The sequence below is a fragment of the Sus scrofa genome, chromosome 13, assembly GCF_000003025.6.
Source record: "Sus scrofa isolate TJ Tabasco breed Duroc chromosome 13, Sscrofa11.1, whole genome shotgun sequence".
Lineage (NCBI taxonomy): Eukaryota > Metazoa > Chordata > Mammalia > Artiodactyla > Suidae > Sus > Sus scrofa.
Genome location: NC_010455.5, coordinates 1224252 through 1251433, shown reverse-complemented (window position 1 = coordinate 1251433; position 27182 = coordinate 1224252). Strand labels below are relative to the sequence as shown.

The window sequence follows — 27182 nt, the reverse complement described above, 5'->3', positions numbered from 1 at the left end:
AACCTAGGAATGACTCTAGCTGACCCTCCTAGTCACTGCTCTTAATCACCCTGCCGGAGGGAATCAGTCTTTCTCAGAAGCAACAGACATCACCAGTTAACTGGGGCTGCATGTCTGTCTTTTTTACCCTAATTTGTTCTCACCTTATATAAGACAGAGCTCCTTGAGGAAACCAAGCCAGCTCAGCATAGACAGTGTCTGCATCTAAAATTGCCTTTTCAAGGTGTTGTCTTATACCCTGTCATTCTGAGGATATTGTAGCATGTTAATCATGGGTTTTCCCTATATATGAGATGATGTCTTTTTAAAAATGCTTTTTTTATTAAAAAATGAATTAGGGCAGTCTTTTTCACATCCATGTTTGGGAAAATGAGAAATTCTGGATCTGCCTTGTCAGTGTAAGAATGATTGTTGTTCTGAGCACTGTCACTGAACATGGTCTTTGGAGAGGCCACATGAAGATGTGACAATAAATTAGTTTGTTTGTATTATAACTGATCAATATTTTCTGTCTCAGTGCAATAAAGCCATTGCCCCCTTCAGAAAACAAGGAAAGAAAGGAAAAATAAAGAATGGTATTTCTGGGCAGATGCCTGCCACTAAGGTCACTTTCTCATCTGCAGCCCACCCCACCATAGCTGCAATACAGAGCCTCCTCTCTTTGTGCAGAGGTTCTTTCCCTCATGTAGTAGATAGAGCAAGAACCATTTAAAAAAGCATCTCATGGAGATTGTTGACTTCTTTGGAGAAGAGGCAGAAAAGTGCAAGTGAGTCTGTTGAATTTCCCAAATCACAAGTCGTGTGTCACCAAACATTCATCAGTTCTGACAGTATTATTAAATATGTGGAAAGAGGCAGCTGGAGCAGAGCCTGGGCCACCTTGGGAAAGGCACAGTGGAACCGTGAGTGCCACCACACTCTGAGCAGTCGTAACTGAGTCCTTGAACTCAGGAGGCCTGAGACACCGCTGGAGATGGTAGTGGAGGAAGGTATATTTTACTGTTTGAAGTTATGACTCCATCTGAGGTAGAAGTTCAAAATATGTGAGAAAGGAAGGGGAGAGAATAGGGCTCTCAGGGAAAAAAAAATCTGTATCTCTTCCAGCTCTTCCTCTTCCCCTCCCAAAAATAAACACTAGGAAATTCTTTGCATGAGATACTATGTGGTAGTTTGAAAGCCCTTCTCAGAGATATAGGCATTCATTTATTCAACAAGAAGTTTGAGTGTTTGCTTTGAGCCATGGGTTGGAGATATCACAGTGAACAGGACGAGCTCTGCTGCTTCCCCAAGGAGCTTATGATCTATAAGATCTACACTGTGCTAAATTAGTGATTCTCAAACTAAATGTGCATTAGGAACCCCCGGAGAGCTTGTTAACTTGTGGATTGCTGGCCCCTCACCCCAATTTTTGATTCAGTAGGTCTGGGAGGCCCAAGAATTTACATTTTTAAGGTCCCAGCGAATGCTGTTACTTCTCTTCTGGGGACCACCCTTTGAGACCCATTCTGCTAATTTTGTTATTCACATTTGTTCAGGGCATATGGATGGTTAGAATCATTTAGGATAATGGTGAGCTCACAGGCCACCTGTGGGCCAACTTATGTGGGAAAAATTCCTCCCACATAACTAGGTTCCTTTAAGGGAAATTTGGTTTTTCCTTTAGGCAAAGTTCTTATTGTATTTGGCTCCTAAAAAATTCTTTAATGCATTTCCTGATCATTTTATAAGTTTAAAGAGCTGGTGCAATAATGGACGAAGTATTGGGGGAATTCCTCATTAAACAATTACACTTTATGTCATTTTCTCCTTGAAGGTCCTAGAAGAGAGAGAGAGAGTCTCAACCTGTGTTGCCAGACTAGCAGCATCGTTGTGTGGAATTCCAGGCCCCACCTCAGACCAGCTGAATCTGAAACAGTGGGCTTGGGGGCCAGGAATCTCTTTTAGCAAAGCCTCCAGATGATCCTGATGCTCATTCCAGTTTGATGATATCTGAGATGGAGGTGTGCCTGTTGGGCTGAGTTTGTGTGAGCACCCTGGCATTCAATAGTCCCAGCTCCTGGAGTTCCCGTCTTGGCTCAGTGGAAACGAATCCAACTAGGAACCATGAGGTTGCAGGTTTGATCCCTGGCCTCATTCAGTGGGTTAAGGATCCGGCGTTGCCATGAGCTGTGGTGTAGGTCACAGACACTGCTCGGATCTGGCATTGCTGTGGCTGTGGTGTAGGCCAGCAGCTGTAGCTCCAATAAGACCCCTAGCCTGGGAATCTCCATGTGCCGTGGGTGCAGCCCTAAAAAGAAAAAGACTATGTGTATATATACACATACCCAGCTCCCTTCAGATAATTTACCAGGATGCCTAAGCTTCATTTTTTTTCTATCCCATTAAGCCAAAAATCTATCCCTGGTTGTCTAACATCTTTCAGAGTTATGGGAAAGATAATCACGGTTTTTATCCATGGCATCATTTTACCAGTGAAGATGAAAATTCCTAGCTAAAATAGCACTAATGCAGTGGGGAAAGGATAGGATTCAGGTAATGTATATTCCAGTCTAGTGTCTGCCACGCATGCAGTTATGTGACCTCTGATTGGGTATTAGCCCAAGTCTCACTTTCATTATCTAAAAATTGAGATAAAATGTTGTCCTGGCCTAACCTGAATCATTGTTGTAATGATCAAGTGGCGTAATGGGTATGAATGTGCTTTTTTTTTTTTTGCTTTTTGCTTTTTTAGGGCTGCACCTGTGGCATATGGAAGTCCCAGGCTAGAGGTTGAATTGGAGCTGCAGGTGCTGACCTGCACCACAGCCACAGCAACTTGGGATCCAAGCTGCGTCTATGACCTACACCACAGCTCACGGCAATGCCAGATCCCCAACCCACTGCTCGAGGCCAGGGATAGAACTCGAATTCTTACGGATACTATTTGGATTCATTTCCGCTGCATCACGATAAGAACTCCCATGAATGTGCTTTTACAAACTGTAAAATTCTGTGACTTTGGACTGCTGACTCCGTTTTGCTCTTCCCCACCAGTAAAATGGCAGGAGTCCTCTATAACTCCATAGAGATTGTGAGTAGCTGAGACAACCAATGGCACAACAATGGAGCTCTTCTACTAAAGTTCATTCATTTTTTTTGTCTGTAACATATAAATGTTGGAAGATGTAGACATATATATTTTATATATTCTATCACAGAGCTTCTGTATAGTATATAATAGTAGTTTTATTTGAACTAGTTATATCCTAGAGCAGGGGTTTTCAAATTGTGGCCCCCAGACCAGCAGCCCCAGCAGCCCCTGGAAACTTGTTAGAAATGCACATTTTCAGGCCTCCCCCAGGCCTACTGATCTTGTAGGGGGCCCAGCAATCTGTGTTTTAACAAGCCCTGCAGGTGATCCTGCCAGTCACTCAGATCTCAGCAGAAGGGCTTTATTAGGGTCTCAGTTAAAGTGTCTGACAAAGAGCATCCTTTTCCTGGAATAAGGGTAATTACTTTTTCTCCAGCATGGATTTGCGGCAACTGTGTCCAAGTTCAGGCAGCCATTGCTGGATTCCTTCATCAACACACTCCGTCACTGCTGCTCAGCATGGTGGAGATTTGGATGCTGCTCCAAAGCTGCTGTCACGAGGCTGACTTCAGGGTGCGAGGAAATTAAAGCTATTTATCACAGACCATTTCCCCCTCCATGACAGGAGAAATGAGCCTTAGCCTAATAAGACTTCAAATTGGGCCAGCGTCTGAAAAACACGGTTTGACAAACACAGCTTGAGCTGACTTACATTTCTTTCAACTTTCGCCTTTGAAAATACACCCTTTTCTGAGCTGCACCAATTTAGTGCTACTTGTTTATGAAACACTGGAGGTGGGCTCATCCCAGTCTGTTTCATGACCTAGGCACTTTCTTCCTAGCCATTTCTTCCCCTCCTTTCCTTCCTCAGAGGGGATCCTTGGCAAGAGAAGGCAAGGGACTGACTTTCAAAGGGAGCCATGTTATGGGAGGTGAGGCTCAATAGTTAGCATGAGAAAGGTTTGTCTGTGGAGTAGAGCTGTGGTCTGATCCGGCCCAACACGTGCTTTTATAAATAAAGTTTTGTTGGAACACAACCATGCTCATTCATTTGTGTATTGTCTCTGTCTGCTTTAAGGCTACAGAGTTGAGTGGTTGTAATAGGAACTCTATAACCTACAAAACCTAACACTTTTTCTCTCCAGCCCTTTACAGAACAAGTGTGTATACCCGTAGTAGAGGCTCCCTCTCAGCTTCCTGGAGGAGCCAGATGGAACCAATGGACGGGAGGGATTATGGGAGAAAAGGGTGTGACATGACCAGGGTCCCTCCGGAGCCCAGCAGCAGGGAGAGCAGAGGGAAGGGTTGTCCATTATTGCCATTTGAGTTGGGTACTGTGTGTTTTGAGAAGCAATTCTATTTAGAACATTGTTAAAAATTTTAACTTGGCATCTATTTGTGATTATCTGGTATTTATTTTCCTCCTGGTGTTGAGTATTACAGGCAAAACTACAGAGTTTTATGTTAAATGTCAGTAACTCACATTTTTTGGGGCACATATCATGTGCACTGCAGGCTGCAGCCATCATACCGTGTGATGTTCCCAACAATTCTATGAGATGGGTGCTACCATTCCCACTTTACCAATGAGAAAACTGAAGGGCAGAAAGTTTAAATAATGCCTTATGTTATGAAGCTGATGTCAGAGCCTGGATTTAAATGCAGGTCTTTTTGATCCCAAAGCCAGCATGCTAAACCAGTGTTTTTCAAACTGTGGGTTGAGAAATGAGTTTAGCAAGTTGCAACTAGCATTTAAAAAAAAAAATGAGGAGTTCCCATTGTGGCACAGCAGAAATGAATCTGACTAGGAACCATGAGGTTGAGGGTTCGATTCCTGGCCTCGCTCAGTGAGTTAAAGATCAGGCGTTGCCGTGAGCTGTGGTGTAGGTTGCAGATGCGGCTCAAATCCTGCATTGTTGTGGCTGTGGTGTAAGCTGTCAGCTACAGCTCCGATTGAACCCCTAGCCTGGGAACCTCCTTGTGCCATGGATATGGCCCTAAAAAGCAAAAAAAAAAAAAAAAAAAAAATTGAATAGAATGCAGAATACCAGAGTGTGTCATTTGTAGTATGGGTAAATCTAGATGCATGAAGCTTTTACTTCAACTATAAAGGTATTTTTATCATACACGAAGTCATTTTGCACATTTCTGTATATTGGGCGATAATATAAGTGACATTTCTTACTCTGTCATAGTCAAACTTGAAAGCAAATATTTTTGCCTGAAAGTGAGGTTGGGGAGATAGACGGAAAGAGAGACAAAGTATGAGTGAGTCTAAATGAGTAGCTGTCAAAAAGACACAGAGACAGAAAAGATGGAGAGGAAATGGGAGGATGTAGGGAGACACAGAGAATGGAAATTTCTGTGAAAGAGAAACAGAGACCCAGGGAGAGGCAGGAAGCCATGTGGTTCTGTCCACCGGTCTACTCAGGGAGCATGTGTTCCTACTTGGCAAAACTGGAGACCTGGAGTGTCCTTTCTGTAGATTTTGGTTTTTATATACTTGCTGTGGTCCTCTTGTCACTCTGATTATAAGTCAAATAAAGGTTTTTATAAGATGTAACACCTATATACAAATAGTCTGTTTTGTCTGGTGCTCAACGACAATAGGTGATCTGAGGGGACAACCGGCTGTGCTGGATTTACTGAAAGTATGAGATTCCCAGTAAGCTCCTTCCTAAGGAATTGGCAAAGGCAGTTTTGAATATGTATAATTTTTGTCTTTTGAGCTGACTAGTTTTGATTCCATAGTACTGCCTGTTGTGTTTTACGAAAAACCATAGATAGCAAATATTTTTAAGTATTCCATTGTCAGAAATTTCTCTACCCACTTAGTATTTTACTTTCAAGGGATTCTGGTCTTAGTTAATAAAAAGTCCATTTTACAGATGTGGAAATTGAAAGAACATTTGTGTGGAGTTTCTGTACATATAAATGCTTTCATAAGAAAGCATTTCATTGAATCTGTTAGATTACCCTTATGTCAGCTTTACTGGAAAAATCGGAGCTCAGTAAGTTCAAATTCCTCATCCGAGTTTCTCATCTACAAGGTGGTAGAGCTGGATTCAAACCTTGATTCTCTGACCCAAATTCCATATTTTCCTCACTAGACATAAAGTAGCAACACTGGGGTGCAAAACAGTGCTCTGTATTATAATTTAAAGGAATGATTTTGTTTATAAGATATAGATTAAGAAAAAGCCTAAAATACCATGGTTTTGACGAGGCAGGGTATCATATGTAATCCCCCCGCCCCCCGCAAAGAATATTTTCCCATTTCTAGGCCCCCATTAGCACATCAGATGTGATATCACTATGCTGTTTTGTGATCCATTCTTAGCCTTTTTTAGTTGAAGACCATTATAAGCACCAACTATATTTTTAGTTATAATATTGCATCAAGTAACAGGAAGCCATTCCTTGGCATCAGCTTAACTGGGTGGCCTTTCCTTTCCCTTAAGAAAAAAATAAAAATAAATTCTTCGTATTGACGTGAGTCATAGGAACCCAGAGTGAACCCCAGCTCAAAAGCCTTCATAGTCTTTTAGAAAAGAGTTACAACATTTTCCTCAGCTTGCCAAAATGCCATTGCTATATGTTCTATCCATCTTGCCTGGTCTTCATACTAATACTTTCTTAAAGAAATTCCCAGGAATAGTGCTTACATTTATGCCCTCCAGTTCTCTCTGCAAAACTTTATGTGTGTATGGAATAGGGTCCTACAAGCCAAGGCACCTTACCCTGCTTTTGCTCCTAAATCTCCTCACTTTTAATAAAGATTCATGTTTCTGAAGGTAAAGGCTTTAAAAGAGATCCTTTCTTGTTTCATGGTTTTATGCTTCTACTTTCAAAATGTGGTTTCAAAAGTCAACCCCTCTTTCCTCCACTGGCTTACCTTCGTTGAGTATCTATTGCATTCCACCAGATGTGTTCAGGAAGCTATGATTCAGCTCTACTCTCCATGAAAGTGTTGTCAGTGCAAACAAAATATACATCTCTGTGAAAGCATGGAGAGGTCCTAGAGTCATTGTAATTTTAATAACTGGTGGAACCTGATTCTTGTTTATTCTTTATTTCAGAAATCCCAGAAGACCCACTTGTGGCTGAAGAGTATTATACTGATGCATTTGATTCCTGTTCTGAAGAAAGTGAGGAGGAGGAAGAAAATATGGTGTTCTCAGCGGGAGAGGAAGAGGTGCAGGATGAGGGGTCCCAGCCTGCTTACAGGACAAACCAACAGGTACACGCCCGCTCTCAGCAGAAGCAGTGGGGCTGTCCCAGGTGCTGACCAGGCTGTGATTTCCCATGTCAAGGGAGTCTTAGAACCCAAGTAAGGGATGGGAAACTAGGGCTTATTATACAGGCTCTACGTGTCTTGATTTCCAAGGCCCAGGGGCGGGCAAGGGCCCATGGAATTCTGTGAATCTGGTCTGGATGTGTTGATGGGGTGGGGCTGGAGCACCCAGTACTGATCCAGGTGAGAGGATGATATACACACTGCTGTTTGCACCCTGAACACTCCCCATACAGCTGCCAAATAAACATCACACATGTCTCTTTAGAAGAAAGAGGATTTTAAAAAATATACTTTTCTGCCTGGTAATCAGATTTGTGAGTCATGCCCCAGTGCACAAATTAGTTCTGGGGCTGTGACCCAGCGGTCCTGGGCTTAGGAGTCAGTCCTTCTGGCTGTTCCCAGACTCTGAGGTCCTCCCTTGCACGCAGTCTCTGAGTCCGTGTCCTGGCCACGGATTCTGTAACAAGGACAAGACCAGGCCCCACCTGGGCCGCAGGCCAAGAAACCATCCGGCAGGTGATTTCACTGTTGGGCATCTGCCGAACAGGGGTGGGGGCAAGAGCTGTGTGAGGAAAAAGCAAATGACTTTGGGTAATTTATGCTCATATTCTTTTTTTTTCTTCTTCTTCTTAGGGCTGCACCTGTGGCATATGGAAGTTCCCAGGCTAGGGGTTGAATCAGAACTACAGCTGCCTACCTACACCACAGCCACAGCAATGCAGGATCCCAGCCGTGGCACATGCAGAGAGAAACAGATAAATATTGAGAAAAGCACAAAGTCAAGGCAAAGGGTGATTCAGCATGCCAAAGTAAGACCACTTTCCTTGCACCATTTCCGCCCTTTTTCCAGTGGGGTCAGGTGAACAACAACACTTCCTACCACAAATTGAAAATACAATTTCTATTTGCTTCTGAGCCACTGTCCTAAACAACCAAGACAAATATTGTTACAGTATTACAGAAATCTTCTTTCTGTGCCTTTGGTCACAAAACACACAATATGTAAAACACATACTCCATTTTTGTCCAAAGCATCAGGCGATAAAATTTTAGCGACTAACATTATTACTTTACAATGTTTTTAATAAAATAAAACTGATTTCAGAAAACCAAATGAATAAAATATATGGCAAACACCAGCCAGGTCAAGAAATAGAACTTTCCAGCCATTCCAGAAGTCCCATTTTTCATGTACTTGCTGGAACACAGGGTTAGAAATCAAACTGCCTAAATGGGTCCAGCCTTTGTCACTTCCAGGTTGTGGAAATGCCTCAGTTTTGTAATCTGTACAATAGGAGAATAATGGTTCCCACCTCAGAGAATAGTTTGGGGAATTAAATGAAATAATCCATGTAAAGTACTTAGAATAGTACCCAGAATTTAATAAAGTAATTAATGAGATATTAGCGGTTATTATGATAAAGCTACCTAGCCATCTTACAGCTTTTTATTTTTTTTATTTTTATTTTTGGTGTTTGTTAGGGTTGCACCCACGGCATATGGAGATTCCCAGGCTAGGGGTCCAATAGGAGCTACAGCTGCTGGCCTATGCCAAAGCCACGGCAACGCAGGATCCAAGCTACATTTGTGACTTACACCACAGCTCGTGGCAACGCCGGATCCTTAACCCACTGAGCGAAGTCAGGAATCGAACCTACAACCTCATGGTTCCGGTTGGATTTGTTTCTGCTGCGCCATGATGGGAACTCCTTGTAGCTTTTTTTTTTTTGTCTTTTTACTATTTCTTGGGCCACTCCTGCGGCATATGGAGATTCCCAGGCTAGGGGTCTAATCGGAGCCGTAGCCACCAGCCTACACCGGAGCCACAGCAACGAGTGATCTGAGCTGCGTCTGCAACCTACACCACAGCTCACGGCAACGCCGGATCGTCAACCCTCTGAGCAAGGGCAGGGACTGAACCCACAACCTCATGGTTCCTAGTCGGATTCGTTAACCACTGCACCACGACGGGAACTCCTCCTTGTAGCTTTTTAAATGATACTTCCAAAACTCTTTAATGCTAAAGTGAGACTTTACAAGTGAAATATAAAAAAAAAATCCCTTTTTATTTATTACGGCCAGTGTTAAATATAGCACAGCTATTTTGCTCTCTGGGCTGTGCCTCTGTAACATGTGATGTGATAGATTGTGATTTATTTTAAATAATCTATTAGGACAAGATGCTAGGGCCTCTTACATTCATGTTGGTGTTTTGTCTCGAAAAACCCTAATGGGTGGCTTATCCCTATTTTAAAGATGAAGAATACTGAGTCGTCAAGAGAGAAGTAACTTGCCCATGGTCATTCAGCTGAAGAAGGGTTATAACCATGCTTCTGGCCCAGGTCCATCCTGTTTCCAAGTCAGTGTGTTTCCTAGTACAGAAGGTCTATCGCCCTGTTACATAGTAGAAGCAGGAGTAGAAATGTCAACTGAGTAGTTTGTATTAGAGACAGGTAGTTACAGCACCACTTGTTTTGCCTAGTAATTCGACATAATTTCCCCCTCCCCACAGGTGGGGAATGTGGGGTTGCGATGGGTGTTTACCCTCCTCTTTTTAGGTTATTTTATTAGCAATGCACAAATCACACTTACAGAACCCTCTGCTGAGACCTTCGATAGAAGGTCTCTTAGCTTTGTGAGTGGTGCGATTCTTGCAGCCATCTCAGGGGTTTGCCTCTTCTCCCCTCTCAGTCTTGCCCTTGACTCCTTCACCCAAGGTCTACTTAGGTGATCATTATACCCATGGCTTTTCTGTGAATAATCAGGTCAAAGTTGATTTCCTCTTCCTTCAGATGGAGCAAAAGTCATGTGGTTTCTGTTTTGATGAAAGAAGTGCTTTCAAAAAGGAAAATAGCTACAGCTTCATTGGGATTGATTGCTGAGTCCCTTGTCCCACCCATGACAATCTTGTCAGCCGTGGCATCTCCAAAGCAGTTTTATGAAGCACCTATTTGTCATTTGTTTCTCGGCTTCAGAGAGCATCAATAGCCCTTCATCCCAAGCCCCTATCGTGCTGTTGGTGGCTCCTCTTTGAAGTCTGTGGTCATTGAGTTGGAACCAGCCTCTTAGATCTTGGGATAATGGAGCTGTCATTATAACCGGTTCTCAGAAATATTTATAGGACCCATCAATGAAAAATGTTTCACGTACTCTCATGGTTTGTTTTAGGGCTGCAGGCTGCTAGGGCTTTTGTAGACCCTTATGTCTTTTCTTTGCTGCCTTGAGCATCATTTCTCTCTCCAAGACTACTTAATGTCCCATGGGCACCCGTGATGTACATGAGGTGGGCCATAACGATGTGACTCAGAACTCCCTTGGGAAAGGCTCTACTGTTTGATGGATGTGACTTTCATTGATGCTTGTTTAGAGAAGGCTCTTAGGACCGTGGTGTTTGTTCTTGTTAAGATGGAGAGCTGTAGAGGCCTACTTCCCAGCCAATTCTGAAGTTTTCAGTACATTTTCACCAAATTCTCCAGTGAAATTCTCTCTAAACAGTGGAGCATTTGAAAAAGCAAGGAAGATCTTGAAATGGCACCATAGGTGCAGAGAGATAGGTGCAGGCTAGGCAAGGCCTGAGATTCCACTGAGGACCGCAGGAGCAAATTGTCAAGGAAGTAGGTGTCTCCAAGAGTGTCTTATGCTAGTGGAGTCATAAATTTAATCAGGGAGTTCCCATTGTGATGCAGCGGAAACGAATCCAACTAGGAACCATGAGGTTGCGGCTTTGATTCCTGGCCTCACTCAGTGGGTTAAGGATCCGGCATTGCCATGAGCTGTGGTGTAGGTCGCAGACTTGGCTCTTGGATCTGGCATTGCTGTGGCTGTGGTGTGGGCCAGCAGTAACAGCTCTGATTAGACCCCTAGCCTGCCAACCTCCATATGCCACGGGTGCAGCCCTAAAAAGACAAAAAAAAAAAAAAAAAAAAAAAAAATTAAAAAAAAGTTTAATCAAATCATAATTATAACAATAAGAGAACCTAATGTTTCTCTTGGAAACCTAATGTTCTAATGTTTCTAGAACCTTCATTCTATACCCAGTACTTTATGTGGTGTGTCACTTTAGATCCTCTGGGAAGCAGATGACAAGATAGAACCAGAAATGAGAAAGAAAAGCCTATGAGTTAGGCAGGGGGAGCCTCAAGCCATGATGCTGGACTGCCTCTTTGAGGGAAAGGGTAGGGGGGAAGAATGAAGGATGGGGTGAGAGCTCAGCCTGCCATGCAGTCCTGAAAATGCCTTGGCCACAAGGCAGAGACTGCCCAATGGAGGAGCCCAAATAGGCAAACATGGCCTAGCTCAGATGTGCCCACCACACTTGCAGTGGCCGGAAGCTCCCTGGTAAGATCATGGCCTTGACATGAATGCTGCAGTGACTGTGAAGGGGCAGCCCTGGGGGCTATTGGCTCCCCTAAGACCTGCAGCAGGCTTGCCCGTGAAGATGTAGGTGGGTGGTCCCTCTGTGGCTGCCACAGACAGCCTTCTTCATTCAATTCTTGCAACAACCCTTTGTTTGCAATTGATTGTTTGATGTGAGTGTATATGGTGATGTGTATTCTATTTGAATGGCATTGAACTAGAATTTAACTGCCTGGAATTCAAATAAGCTAGACGGTAAAGTTAGCAGGGAGGAAGGGAGCACGAGATAGGGATTCCAGGTAATTCTGTGCTAGCAGTTCAGTGAAAAAAGCCAATGCCCTGGATTGAGAGCTGTAAACCCAGACTTCCCACTGGGCCTCTGCACCTGTGTGTCTCTCAAGTTTGAACCTCTTGGGTTTGAACCTCTTGGTGCTTTGAATTATTGCCCAAGACATAATTGTGTGTGTGTGTGTGTGTGTGTGTGTGTGTGTTTTAGGGCCACACCCATGGCACATGGAAGTTCCCAGGCTAGGGGTGGAATCAGAGCTACAGCTGCTAGCCTATGCCACTGCCGTAGCAATGCCAGATCTGAGCCATGTCTGTGACCTACACCACAAATCAGCCAGATCCCTCAGCAAGGCCAGGGATTGAACCCACATCCTCATGGCTACTAGTCAGATTCGTTTCCACTGCACCACAACAGGAACTCCAGAGACTTATAATATCTAAATACAAGTTTTTCACACAGTGCTCTCCCCAAGTGCAAGCTGATTCATTTGGTGCTCAGAAAAGGATCAGCATATTTTGTCTACAATTGATTGTTATATGAGGCACTAACTTTAAGACTCAGGTCCCTTGAAAGATAAGACTATTATGCTGTCCTCACTTTGCACAAGAGAAATTTGAGGCTTAGTGAGCTGAGAGAACTTCCCCAAGGCCAAGCAGCTAGTAAGCAGCAGAGCAGGACTGTCTGACCTTACTTGTAGTTGCTGCTTTACACAATCTCCTCCTACACAGTCACAACCCCTGCTTCTGCAATGACTGAGAAAATATACTTTACTCAGTTGTCCAAGGGAACAGCCTGAGGGGCCACTGCATTATCTGGTCCTCTGGTGAGATCAATTTTACTGAACAGAATTACTGAGCTACATACAAGGCAAAGTTTATACCAGTTCAAGGAAAAGTGCTGAGTTATGAAAATTAAAAGAAGCCTGCCGCCCACATCTGTTATGAGATACAGATAGCTCTCCTCCTACTGGTCTTTTTTTTTTTTTTTTTTTTTTTTAATTTATAGAAGGTGCCAGAACTTGACTCCAAATGGGACTGATTTACCTGCTATTTTGCATAATCAGACCTAATTAATTTAGCTCTATGTGTGGGAGGAAAAACTTTTTGTCATGAATTACCCCAGATGTCATCAGTTCTAAGAAGCAATCAGCCCTGCTGCTGAATCATTTCTCCATCAGCATCCTCCTGCCTGTGGCCCAGGTGATACAGCAGCCAGCCTTGCTGAAGTGTTAGTGAACTCACAGCTTGAGGGGTCATTGCTTCCAGGTAACGGTCCGATGTGTGTTGCTGAGAGGAGTGGTTTTGATGTGCAGTTTCCAGCCCTCATCTCCATCGTGGTTGTTCCCCCTCCCTTTTCTACCATTTCCAGTCCGGGATGAAGCACAGCTCATTGCTCGTCAGATGGGGAACACAGCACATTGGGCTTTGTAGAGGCTGTCCATTGTTTACATTCCCAACTGTAACCACGAATGTCTGGATAATTCTGTAGTAGGTGCCCAGGAGTGTCTATGAGGCCCTAAAACAACCCCCAGATGCCAACTTGCCATGACCCTGGCCTTGATAATCTATGCCACAGTTAGCAAACTTTAATGATGCGAAGTGTACAGGCATCAGTGGTTAAACATGCACACGCTGACAGCCACACCTGTCAGTTCTGAGTGCAGTGACCGAGGTGTTTGTTGTTACAGGGGCTGGGGGGCTGATTTGCAGTGTGGGTTTTGCAGATGCAGCTCTGTGTTCCCATCAGTAACACTCTTTAAGGCCTTTCTCCTGTAACACCGAGCAGAGGTGGTCATTGGCAGTGAGATGGGAATTAGAATGTCAGCGTCCTCATTTCCAGGCAGGCTCCACAAGGATGTGATCAGCTCTGTCTCATGGCTTTGTGCTGAATGGCATCCCATCTTCCTATGAATTATGAGTGTGGATGAGCAAGGGCTTGGCTTCTAATGAGACCAAACTGAGATGTGAAAGGTTCATCTGAGTGTGCAGAAAATGAGGAAGGTCACCACGGTGTTTTGGTTTCTGTAACTTAGTGATATTTTTTGGAGCTGTTTGTGGATATGGTTTGAAGGAGATGGACGATAGCTTAGTAAAGCAACTTGCGGAAAAGAAAGTGGGTGGGGTTTTGCTCAGATCATTCATTTATACATCATATATTTGAGTATTCTGGACACTGGATACACTGTTGTGAAGCAAAAAGACACAGCAGCACCTTCATGGGCAACTCAGCCACCGTGTGTATTTAAATCACATCCACAGACTGTCACCTCCCAGATGTGTGTCTTCTATTCTGCACTGGAACCCTGGACTTACATCTCCAGGGTGCCTAGGAGTGGGGTTAAAAGTCATGTGGATTTCTGCTGAGCATCCTGAGCTAAGTGTATCCCAGAGAGCTAATCCCCCGCGAGCCAACTTGACTCTCGCCCTTTCACTCATATTCCACATCATTCATGAGCAGAACCTGTTGACTGGACCTCTGAAGCATGCTTAGAATATAATTACTCCTAAGTACCTCTGCTGCCACTGCCAGCGCTGTTATTGCCGCCTCAGTGGATTATCGCAGTAATTTTTAATTGGTCTCCCAGTGCCTTCCTCATCTCACTCAGAATAAGAGGCAAAGTCTGCTCAGTGGCCTTCCAGCTCCCCATCCTTCATCACTGTGAGAAGTGCCCTTGCTCCCGCTACAGCCATTTCAGCCGTCTTCCCGTGTCTGGAGCTCACCATGCACGTGCCTGCCTTTGGGAGCCCTTCCAGATACACAAGAGATTTGCTGTTTCTGTACCTCAGAGACTCTGCTCATGTCATCTTACTGGGGAGGACTCTGGCTAATTTATGTAAAATAGAGCTTGCTGGCCTGAGAATGCCCTCTTCCCTTTCCTGCTTTGTTTTTCTCCCTAGTCCCTATCTGCATCTGACTTACCATTGTATATTCATTTATTCATTTATGGTCTGTCTCCCCTACTAGAATGCAAGTTAGTAGAGCAGATATTCTGGTAGTTTGATTTTTTTTCCCCCACTGGTGTATTCCTGGCACCTCGAAAGTGGTTACCCCAGAAGAGATACTCAGTTGATTTTGTGAAATAAATGAATGAATGAATGCCTTCAGTGGTAAGGTAGCCAGTAAGCCAGTATTCAAACAGATGAGAGTGACTAGGAAAGGAAGCTGTTGAAGTGATAGAGGAAATGGACATTTAAGAGGCACGGGGAGACCTAGCAGGGGGTCAGAGAGAGTTTCTAGAAGACTTTCCAGCTGTGACCTGAAGGATGGGCAAAGACAGCCCTCCGTGTATGGAGAGGGGTTGGGAGAGGAGCACCCCAGAGAGGGGAGGAGGATGTGGGAAGGCTCCAGGCATGAAAGGCTCGGCAAGTTCAGGAAGCCGCAGCGTGAGCAAGAAGGTGGGTAAGGTTGGAGAGCTCAGGCCAGCTGGAACTACGTTGTGAAGGCCCTGTAGACTGTGAAAGGCTGAGCCAGTGAAGGGCAGCAAGATAAAGTCTTAGAGTGAATCTATGGTGATAGAAATCAGAAGAGCTGTGACTGTGCAAGGTAGGGAAGGCCTGGAAGGGAGCAAGAGGGAACTTTTGGGATGAGAGGGACATCCTTCATCTTGTTCGGGATTGTGGCTACATGGGTATATACACCTAAAAAATTGTACTCTTAAGATCTGGTCATTTTACTGAATGCAAATTTTACCTCAATAAAAATAATACATCATTATAACAAAAAATATTGTGGAGTTCCCATCATGAATGGAACCATGAGGTTCCAACTAGGAACCATGAGGTTGCAGGTTCAATCCCTGGCCTCGCTCAGTGGGTTAAGGATCCAGCCTCGCCGTGAGCTGTGGTGTAAGTCGCAGACGCAGCTCGGATCTGGCATTGCTGAGGCTCTGGTGTAGGCTGGTGGCTACAGCTCCAATTAGACCCCTAGCCCGGGAACCTCCATATACCATGGGTGCAGCCCTAAGAAAAAGGACAAAAAGACCAAAAATATATATATATATTGTAATTACATGTGGTACTATTGTGATTATGCAATGGATGGTACTAGACTTACTGTGGTGATCATTTTGCAATATATACAAATAATGAATCATGTTATAAACCTGAAACTAATATCTAATGTTATCTCAATTATATTGAGATATAATTATATCTCAATTTTAAAAATTCACCAAAGAAAAATAAAATTTAAAAAAATAACATCCTCAAGAGAAGAAAAACTGCAAAAAAATGACAACAGAATCATGATATTTGCATACATACAGTGAGATGTGTGAGTCCTTAGCCCGCATGAAGCCACCTCTTTGTCTGCTCATGGCCTGAGTGTGACTTTTGAGCTTGACGTAGGTCCCACATGCCCTCAAATGAGGTCTCTCAGGAAAAAAAAAGTGAGTCCAGAATGCCTGGGGGTGAATAGGGAAGATGGTTCCGTGTGGTTTGGATTCACCCTGCAGGATGGCCCTCATCGGAGAGAGGGCCAGGGGGTTAAGGAGATCAGCCCCTTCCCAAGCTCACACCAGCTCACACAGGGACCCTTGAACCGGAGGATACTCCGGGGAGCCTGAGTGAGATGGACTTGGCTGCACTCTTCTCAATGGCTGGAGCTGAAGTGGAAGTTTATATTCACTTTGTATGAACGTTTCTACGTCTCTGACTGCTTGGGATTGTTCAGCACACAGAGGCTGTGGTGTCAGGCCTGGCAGCACATGAAGCCATCTGTTCCCTCATTTGGAGTGGCTTTCGGCCACTGGAAAAAGGATGCTTTGTAGCTATGAAACTGTCTGTGTCTCTGTTGGTTAGACCAGGCCTCCTCTGGATGTGCCTTTGGGAGTCGGCATAGCCCACCCGCCCTGAGAAGCTGGGAGTGCTGGATGGAGACAGAGGCCTCAGGATGTGGGAGCAGAAAGCAGAGTCTTGGGAGCCTGAGAACGTCCAAAGATAGGTGTACAATTGTCCCCAGGCTGTTGGTGCCCAAACTGCTCCCAAACTACGGTCATGTGGCAGCCGGTGGCCTGTCATTCATTCATCCATTTGTTCATTCACAGCTCACTCCTCAAGAGGCATGTGTACTAGTTACTCTTTTACTGATATCAGTGCCCTATTTCTTTATCCATTTGTTCAGCTTCAAAGAGAGCTGTGTAAATTGTTTTCATTTACTTAACTTTGTAACTGAAGCCTCTCTCATTTGTTTATCTCTTAACTCTTCAAAGTTTAGAGTTGGTCAGAATTTCTCTTAAACAGATGATTTATTTGTTTGTTGCCTTTTATCCAACTTATAGATCTTTTCCTCTCATTTAACAAGAGGAAGGCGCTCACTAGGGTGAGTGGAGGAACCAGGAACGCAGCATCTTATGTCCCCTTGCCATCTCTTCATACGCACAGAAGCCAACTATCCTGAGGCTCGGGATGGGCATGCCTTGTGGCACTAGGCTTTCCCTGCATGGATTCCCATTGCTTTGTTCCCTAGGGGGATGGCAGAGCCTGTTTTCTGCCTTCATTTCACCTTTTTCCTCTGAAACCAGGTTGCAGCTTGACCTACACACTGTGACTGGAATCTCTTGGATTCAGGACTGTTAGCACCAGCTTGAGAGACAAACTTGTTTAGAAAGAGATGTCTTCAACTGCTGTGATTCATTACCATAGTTTGAGCAGAAAGTTAAACCAGGTTCACACCGAGATACTGTGCATATTGGTTATATATGCAACACACAATTTTGAGCATTTAGTTTTGGCAAACACATATTACAGTTAATATGTACTAGGCACATATATACTTTAAGAATGCATATTTAATGCTCCCAACAACCCATTATACAGATGGGGACATACAGGGACCAAGAGGTTAAATAATTTACTCAAGCCTGGCAGATAGTAGGGCTGGATTTAAACTCAGGCAGACTTGCTCCAGAGTGCAGGCTCTGAACTGCGAGGTTGTGCCCTCTTCTCCTTGGGCCTCTTGGTCAGAGTTTCAGCTTTGTGCCAGTGGCAACCTTCCCTCATGATCTGGGTAAATCCTGATCCATTCTGGCAGTTTGGCCATTGGACTCCATTTGCCAGAAATTATTTTAAGATGAATAGACAATTAATTCTGGCCCCAAAGTGTGAGAATATACTTGCTTTGGGTATATACCTCATTGGGAAAAGAGGAGGCTCTGAAAATGCTTGAAACAGAACATATTAGGGCTCTTTGTTTAAGCTATTTTACATAGGTTTTCAGTTACTTGTAGCTGAAACTGTCCTAGGTAATTGAGATGCTAAATAAGATTCTTTTTTTCTAGCAAGAATACTGGTGTAGAATTATGGTTGCATAATAGTTGGATTATATTTTCAAAATAGCATCTTGTCAACTTTCAGATCAAAGGTTGAGTCTTTAAGGAACAAAGCAATGCTTTTGTGATATGTACAAATGACAGTAATTGGGCCTTGCTGCTAAGAACTTAAGATAAAAAGTATAAGATGCTGGGTAGCTCTGCTCTGGTATAAGCCTTGTAACTACATTTTTACTGCCATGTTCTGTTATTGAGGATCCAGATGACATTTTTTTTTTTTTTTTTAGAATTTGGTCCATTGTGTCTATCTGAGTGTCAGATTCCAACAAAATGATGCTCATAGAAAATCTTCCTGGCTTGCTTTTTTACAACACTGAATTATTTTTTTTTATTTTTTATTAAAGTATAGTTGATTTACAATGTTCCTTCAATTTCTGCTGTATAGCAAAGACAACACTGAATTCTTTATGAGATTTTTTTTTTCAGGAGTCAGAATTCTCTAATTATGTATTTGTTTTTCAGGAGTCAGAATTCTCTAATTATATGTGTGTGCAATATACATAAATATATGTATGTTATATGTATATATATATCTATAATATGTATACATGTGTATGTATGTATGCGCACGTGCACACACACACACACACACACACACACATGCACACACACACACTGAGGCCAAGATGGATAAATCTGTGACCCAGACAGTAAAGGGTCCAGTTCCTGGGTCTGTAAGAATTTGTAGGATCACAGAAGCTGTAGGAAAATAACGTGGGATCTACTACAGTGTGGAACTGGGAAGATCAGTGGACTCGCTCCAGGGAGGATGAGCCATGAAACCAGGAAAGCCTGGGAGACCAATGAGCACAAAGCTGAACTGGGCTGAGAAACTCTGAGCCTGCTGCTCATGCACCCCAGATGTAGCTCGTACCCCAACAGCTATGCCTCCCACAGTGCCTGAGGGTGTATGCCCTGGGATGGCCACAGAGAAGGAAAGCTTGTAGCAATGGCTTCAACCCACAGAGGGGCCATCGTCTGAAAGGAGAAGTTCTTCATCTGGAGACATTTGGGAGGTTGCCACAGAAGGTTTCCCAGAAGGCTGACAACAAAGATTGCACCAAAGGAAGCTCTAGTTTTGGGCAAGCCTGCGAGGTCATCTCTGTTTCTAGGGTCACTTCAGATGCAGATAGAAAATAGCCGTATGATAGACCATCTTGGAGCCAAAAAGAAAAGGCAGAGGAAGCAGAAGATGCACAGTTAGCAGACTTGGAATGGAGCTTTGCAAATAAATGTCTCTGAAAGAATTCAGTGGGAGAAATGTATCCAAAGTTTTCATAAGGTTAAGAAGCTATAAATTTAGGTAAAATCTGCTGGTGAGATGGAACCAGAGGAATATTTTACTTGACTATTTGTTGCCCAGATGTGTGCTTTTCTTTCATCGATGTGTTCAAAAAGGGTTTATTGATTGCCAGCTTTGAGCTAATAATATCTCAGCAGCCATGGTCCCTGCCCTCCTGGAGAAAATAATAACAAACAAACCATTAACTATATCTTTGGGCAAGTGCCTCAAAAGAAAGAAATAAGGCCCTGTGATAGAAGTGGTAGAAGCAAACCTAATTTAAATTTAAATAGACCTACATTTGTGATCTGAAGGATGAGAAAGACAGTCATGTGATGTGTGAGGCAAGAGCACTCTCAGCCAATGAGAAGCCCCCAAGGTGGGAAAGATCTTGGTGTGTCTGAAGAAAAGAGACCAATATGGCTGGGGCACAGTTAGTTGTAGAAGTGGCAAGAGATGAGGTTGGAGAGATCAGCAGGAGTGGGGCCATTTAGGGCATGCCAGGCTTGATGGGATTCTGTTCCGTGCATAATGACAAAGTCATGGCTGCCGTGAAGGAAATGGATTAAAGTGAGGCCACAGAGGAGGCAGAGAGAAAAATAAGGGGACTGTTTCATGGTCCAGACAAGAAATGGGCTAAGGTAACTATTGGGCTGTTATTTGTTTGCTTTTAGCGGGGTTTCTTAACTTGACTTGTGTAATTCACCAGCTACCTGAGGGTAGAGCACATGCATCAAACGGGAATTTGATGAGAGAATTTACTGCTGAAAGAGCAGTGAATTGCTGGTGTCTGGGCGGAATGCCCCAAGGACGCGGAATTAATTATCTGCCCCAAAATTGTGGGCTGAGGACATATCTGCCTCCCTCAACTTTGTATGCATTTGGCATATAATTGGTATTTAATACACTTTACCTGAATTGAACGCGACTGAGTAAAGAAGTGTGTGCTTCCTTAGTATGTGTGCACAGACTAAATCTTTCACCAGGACAAAGGTGAAAGCCGTAAGAAATTTCACCTTAGTCATGGTGAAAGATTTAGTCAGCTCTGAGTTAGCTCTAAAGTAAGCAGATGGGGGGAGTTCCCTTTCTGGCTCAGTGGTTAACAAATCCTACTACGAACCATGAGGTGGCAGGTTTGATCCCCGGCCTTGCTCAGTGTGTTAAGGATCCAGCATATGTGTCTCAGATCTGATGTTGCTGTGGCTCTGGCGTAGGCTAGCAGCTACAGCTCCGATTTGACCCCTAGCCTGGAACCTCCCTATGCCGCGGGTGTGGCCCTAGAAAAGGCAAAAAGACAAAAAAATAAAAAATAAAATAAAGTAAGCAGATGGGAGTTCCCTGGTGGCTCAGCAGGTTAAAGATCTGGCATTGTCACTGCTGTAGCTCAGGTCTGATCTCTGACCTGGGAACTTCTGCATGTCATGGGCACAGCCCAAAATAACAATGATAATTTTATAAACAAGTGAATAAATAAATAAAAATAAAGTGAGGAGATAATCTGGATTATTTAGACAGAACTAGCTGATAACTAAATCAAAGCCTATGCAGTGTGATTTTTACAGTCCTGTGAAGGCACAATCTGACTTCCACCTCTGGCTTGTCTGCTTGCTGCTACCTAAACTCCAGCTATTAGAAATTAATTCCTCTGATAGGAGGCTCTATTCCTTACTGAAATATAGATATCTTGAGATAACAATAAGCTTTATCAAGCATCTTTGTGGTAATGTATCTATCATATTTCTTCTTGAAAGAAAGTGCATTTTAATAGAAGGAGCTTGAAAACAAGTATGAAGGTATCAAAGTTCATGCTGGAGAAAATCAACTAATTGGGATAGGTAGAAATGTGAAGAACAGGGCCAGAGCAGAGAAAGGGGTAGGGTCAGGGCTCTAAATGTTCACTCTCTTTGACTCAATAACTTCGTTTCTGAATGGCTAACATAAAGAAATAACAATAACAGGGGGCAAAGTTGCATGAATAGTCATTGCAATATTATTTACAAAAAAATTGAAGCAATCTAAATGTCTAGTTACAGGCAGGGGCATTAAATTCATATGGCTTTATAGTACAGTATTGTGTAACTATTAAAATTATATTTCTGAAGATACCTTTTTTGGATGTGCCCATGGCAAATGGAAGTTCCCAGGCCAGGGATTGAACCCATGCCACAACAGTGACCCAAGCCCCTGCAGTGAGAATGCCAGATCCTTAACCTGCTACACCACAAGGGAACTCCTCTGAAGAATTTTTAATAGCATGAGATTAAAATCCAAGCAAAAGTGTATGCATCTTTATGTATTTTTTGTATACCATACGTATAATCTCCAATATCTAAAAGATAGGTCTACCTAGAAAAGACCACATATGTGTATATATTTTTGTGGGTGTATACATTAATAGTGATGGGATTTTGAGTTGATTTATTTTCTTTCTATAAGTTTCTACATTTTCCAAATTAAAAAATAAATAGGAATAATTAGAGAACATTTTAAAAATGAAAATATACTTGATTTACAACATTGAGCCAATTTCTGCCACACAGCAGTGACTCATATATATACACAGATAAATATATATATATACACATATATACAGATACAGATATATATATATATATATATATATATATATACATACATGCGCGCACACACACACACACACACACACACACACACACACACACACTCTTTTCTTATTTTCCATCATGGTCTATCCCAGGAGAGTGGATATAGTTCCCTGTGCTAGACAGTAGGACCTCATTGTCTATCCATCCTATATATAAGAGTTTGCATCTGCTAATCAAAAACTCCCAGTCCATACCACTCCCTCAATCCCCTCTCCTTTGGCAACCACAAGTCTGTTCTCTATGTTTGTGAGTATGTTTCTGTTTTATAGATAGGTTCACTTGTGCCATATTTTAGATTCCACATGTAAGTGATATCATATGGTATATGTCTTTTTCCTTCCGATTTACTTCACTACTATAAGAATCTCTATGCCTCCTTGTTGCTGCAAATGGCATTATTTTGTCCTTTTTTATGGCTGAGTAGTGTTCCATTGTATATATGTACCACATCTTCTTAACCCATTCATCTGTTGATTGGAATTTAGGTTGTTTCCATGTCTTGGCTATTGTGAATAGTGCCACAGTGAACATAGGGTTGCATATATGTTTTGTCCAGATATGTGCCCAGGAGTAGGATTGCTGGATCATATGATAGCTCTATGCTTAGTATTCTGGGGAACCTCCATACTGTTTTTCACAGTGGTTGTACCAATTTACATTCCCAGCAACAGTGTAGGAGGGTTCCCTTTTCTCCACACCCTCTCCAGCATTTGCTATTTGTTTTCGTAGGCTTATTAATTATAGCCATTCTTACTGGTGTGAGAGCATTCTTACTTTTGTGCCGGGGCCAGCTCAGCAGGATGGGGCTGAAGAACGGGTGCTGTGGAACTTAAGGAAAAAAAGTTAACATAAAACAAGACACAGAGACATTTATCTTAAGTAAAGGTGGGAGCCGGGGACTCAAGGTCTCAGGAACCAAGAGCCCTGCCTCAAGAAACCACACTGCTTTTATTGTGCTCTTTAGATGAGATCAGGTGAGGAGTGGCTATGGGTGGATGATACAGGGTTTGTTTACTATTATATAAGTTCTTTTACTATTTAAAAAGCCACTTAGGTGGTAAAAGGTTAAGCTCTTCCTCTGACCTCTAGGCACATAACAGTTCTTAAGCTTAAGTCACTTATGCCTTTGTTCTTAAGCTTAAGTCATTTACCAGCACTGTGACTGTTTTTCCAAGAAGGAAGATGGGATAAAGTAAAGAAGGACAAGATGGAGTTTTCAAGGAAACATGTCCTGCAACACTCTTGTAGCTTTGATTTGCATTTCTCTAATAATTAGCTGTGTTTAGCATCTTTTCATGAGCCTACAGGCCATCCGTAAGTCTTCTTTGGAGAAATGTCTATTTAATTCTTCTGCCCATTTTTCCATTGTGTTCTTTGTTATTGTTTTTGTTGAGTTGTATGAGCTGTTTGTATGTTTTGGAGATTAAGCTTTGGTCTGTTGCACTGTTTGCAACTATTGTCTCCCATTCTGTAGGTTGTTCTTTTCTGTAGGTTGGTTTCATTTGCTGTGCAAAAGCTTGTAAGTTTGATTAGGTCCCATTTATTTATTTTTGCTTTTATCTCTATTGCCTTGGGAGATGGACCTAGTGAGAACATATCATTTAAAATATTTCAATATAAACATTGTTTAAAAGGAGAGGTTGCCCCAGATATCATAGCTTTCTCTGTGGCTGCTGCCAGCCTTGCTCATTATCATATGTCTTACAGACCCAACTGGACCTTTTAAAAACAGTTACCCTTTCCCCCTAAGAAACAATTTATAATTCATTAGCCAGATTATTGCATCTATTTCTGAAACAAATCTGAGTGTTTGCCTGAACTTGAATCTCTGGGACTGAGTTTTTCAGGGCTGAATCTTACAAGATGTTCCTCCTGCCTTTAAGGCATATGCCTGTTAGAGGGATTGATGTTAGGAAGGAATGAGACTAAGAACATCTAAGTCCAGCAGCCAAGGAACCTTTAGGTTTTGTTCACAGCATTTGAAAAGTAGCTTCCTAGACCTTGGTTGAAGTGACTGAAGGCTGGTGGCACCTTAAGGTGGCACCTAGGGAGATGAGGGTGCCCCACAGGCCACTTAGCTTGGGCAGAGATCAATTTAAACTGATACCAGGTGAAAATGCAAAGTACCAATTAGCAGCATAATCCCCGCCTTGTACCAGCCAGAATGTGCTCCTGGAAGGTCTCTGAGCCATGAGCTCAGCCCAAACGTGACACAGAATGGAGACATCTTTAGAAAGGCGTAGAGTTCATTTCCATTTTCTCCCTTTTCTATTGGGGTCATTTGTGTTCATTAAATGATAATTTCTGGAACACTAAAAATGAGCTGGTTAATGGATTAAGTTGTAATAGAGTAAAACAAGCTCTTTAAGTCCTTTCCTAAATTGTTCTTTGATGTGACAAAGGTAGAGCCCAATCTTTGTTGTAAGTTGTCTCTTTGTCAAAATGTTAAAAGATACAATTGTCGTCTCGTTTTATCCTATAGTTTATAACCCATTAATATCATTTATTTTGATCCCCAAATTGTTCCATATTTGACTGGTAGAGAAAATATGTATGTGGAGATTGAGATGTACATAGATCTCTGGATCAACCAGGGGAGATTTTGCCCCTCTGGGACACTTGGAAGTGTCTGGGGACATTTTGGGTTTCATATTTCAGGGTCAAAGGAAGGGGTGACGGGAGTGTCTTCCTAGCATCTGATGGTTGAGGCCAGGGATATTGCTAAACATCTTACAACATACTAGCCAGAATCCTCCAGCCTGAATGTTATAGCTCCAAGGATGATTGACTTTGAAATGCATGGCTATATGGGGGATGATAACATAAACACGACATAGTATTGACATCAGGATAAAAGGTAGATGGGAATTTTCACACTATTTTTGCAACTTTTCTGTAAGTCTGAAATTATTTCAAAATTTTACAAAGTTTTCAGTGAGTGTAATTGGCAGTTTAAGTTTTTATATCCTTTCCTGCAGCCCAGAGATAGAAAACGACTTGTTCCTTGCTGGGAATGAACATTCATTCAGCTTAGTGACTACCCATGACCTCTGGGTTTACAGACTTCAGGGGCAGGAAGGGAAGTCAGCAAAGGTCCCAAGTGCCCCATGGACCATGACTGAGTTTGCTCGTTCCACTGTGAGAAGGCACAGCACTCATGTCGAGGCCGTGGTTAGGCAAGAACCAATGTGTCTGCCTAAACTGCTTTTATAATCTGGAGTCGGAAGCTGTCAGTGAAGAACCCACCCTTCCCACCTCTCCCTCTCGGGCTGCATCTTGTTTCCAGGCTGCATTCTATTTTTTAATTTAATTTTTATTTTGTATTGGAATATAGTTAACTTACAGTGTTGCATTAGTTTCAGGGGTACAGCAAAATGATTCAGTTATGCATATACATATATCCATTCTTTTTCATATTCTTTTCTCATACAGGTTATTACAGAATATTAAGTATAGTTACCTTTGCTTGGTTGGTTATCTATTTTATATATAGTGGTTGTATATGTTAATCCCAAACTCCGAATTTTTCCCTCTCCATCTTTCCTCTTTGGTAAACACCAGTTTGTTTTCAAAGTCGGAGTGTGTTCCTGTTTTGTAGATAAGGTTATCTGCATCATTTGTTTTAGATTTCGCATGTAAGTGGTATCATGTGATATTTATTTTTCTTGCTTGCTTCCCTTAGTATGATAACTCTAGGCCCATTCCTTGTTGCTGCATACGGCACTATTTATTTATTTTTGACTGAATAATATTCCATTGTGTATCCACACACAGACACAGATATATATACCCCATTGCATGTACATGCACACCACATCTTCTGTCGCTGAACATTTCAGTTTCTTCCATATCTTGGCTATTGTATAGAGCGCTGCAGTGAACATTGGGGGTACATGTACCTTTTTGAACTATGGTTTTCTCTGGATATATCCCCGGGATTGGGATTGCTGAATCACATGGCAACTCTGGTTTTAGGTTTTTGAGGAACCTCCATACTATTTTCCATAGTGTTTTACCAGCTTACATTCCCACCAACCATGAAGGAGGATTCCCTTTTCTCCATGCCCTTTCCAGCATTTATTTTTTGTAGTCTTCTTCATGATGACCATTCTGACCTGTGTGAGGTGATACCTCATTGTAGTTTTGCTTTACATCTAATTATTAGCAATGTTGAGCATCTTTTCATGTGTCTTTTTTAGACCACTTTTTATTTTGTGTGTATCTCCCAAGGAACTGTTCTTAGGTCTTCTTCTTCTTCTTCTTTTTTTTTTTTTTTTTTGTCATTTTGCCCTTTCTAGGGCCGCTCCTGCGGCATATGGAGGTTCCCAGGCTAGGGGTCCAATTGGAGCTGTAGCCGTCAGCCCACACCAGAGCCACAGCAACGCCAGATCCAAGCCACATCTGTGAACCACACCACAGCTCACGGCAAGGCTGGATCCTTAACCCACTGAGCAAGGCCAGGGGTCAAACCTGCAACCTCGTGGTTCCTAGTCGGATTCGTTAACCACTGAGCCACGACGGGAACTCCAGTCTTCTTCTTGAGTTTATACCCTAGGTCCTCTAACAATATTGTGAACTGCTCTGGGTTGAGAGCCCTTATTTCTACTCTATGTATATGTAACTTAGTGGCTAAAAGGAAGTCAGGCTCTAGAGACATTGCCTGATACACTTCTTACAAGCTGCATGAGTTTGGTCATATATGACACCTATTTGTGCCTCAATTTTCCTCAACTGTTAAATGGAGAAAAAAATAGCACACCTGATAGATTTTAAATGAATTAATACACATAAACTGATAGAACAGTGGCACGTAGTAAGAACCTTAATAAAAGTTAGTATTCATTCGTTCGTTCATTCTATAGTATTAGAATTATTTCTGCCTTTCTTGCATCCCTGAACTCTGTGTTGGGAATCTGTGCTTGGTGTGTCCCAGCGC

General features: G+C 42.6%; 1 protein-coding gene across 4 annotated transcripts in view; it reads left to right on the top strand.

Annotated features, from left to right (window-relative positions):
* The window catches only part of NEK11 (NIMA related kinase 11), a 290466-nt gene that overhangs the window by 184257 nt on the left and 79027 nt on the right, over positions 1 to 27182 (top strand). For all 4 annotated transcript variants that reach the window (XM_021071329.1, XM_021071328.1, XM_021071326.1 and 1 more), the window contains one exon: positions 7150 to 7310. In XM_021071329.1, the coding sequence (XP_020926988.1) occupies positions 7150 to 7310 (161 nt within the window). The remainder of the gene's footprint in view (positions 1 to 7149; positions 7311 to 27182) is intronic.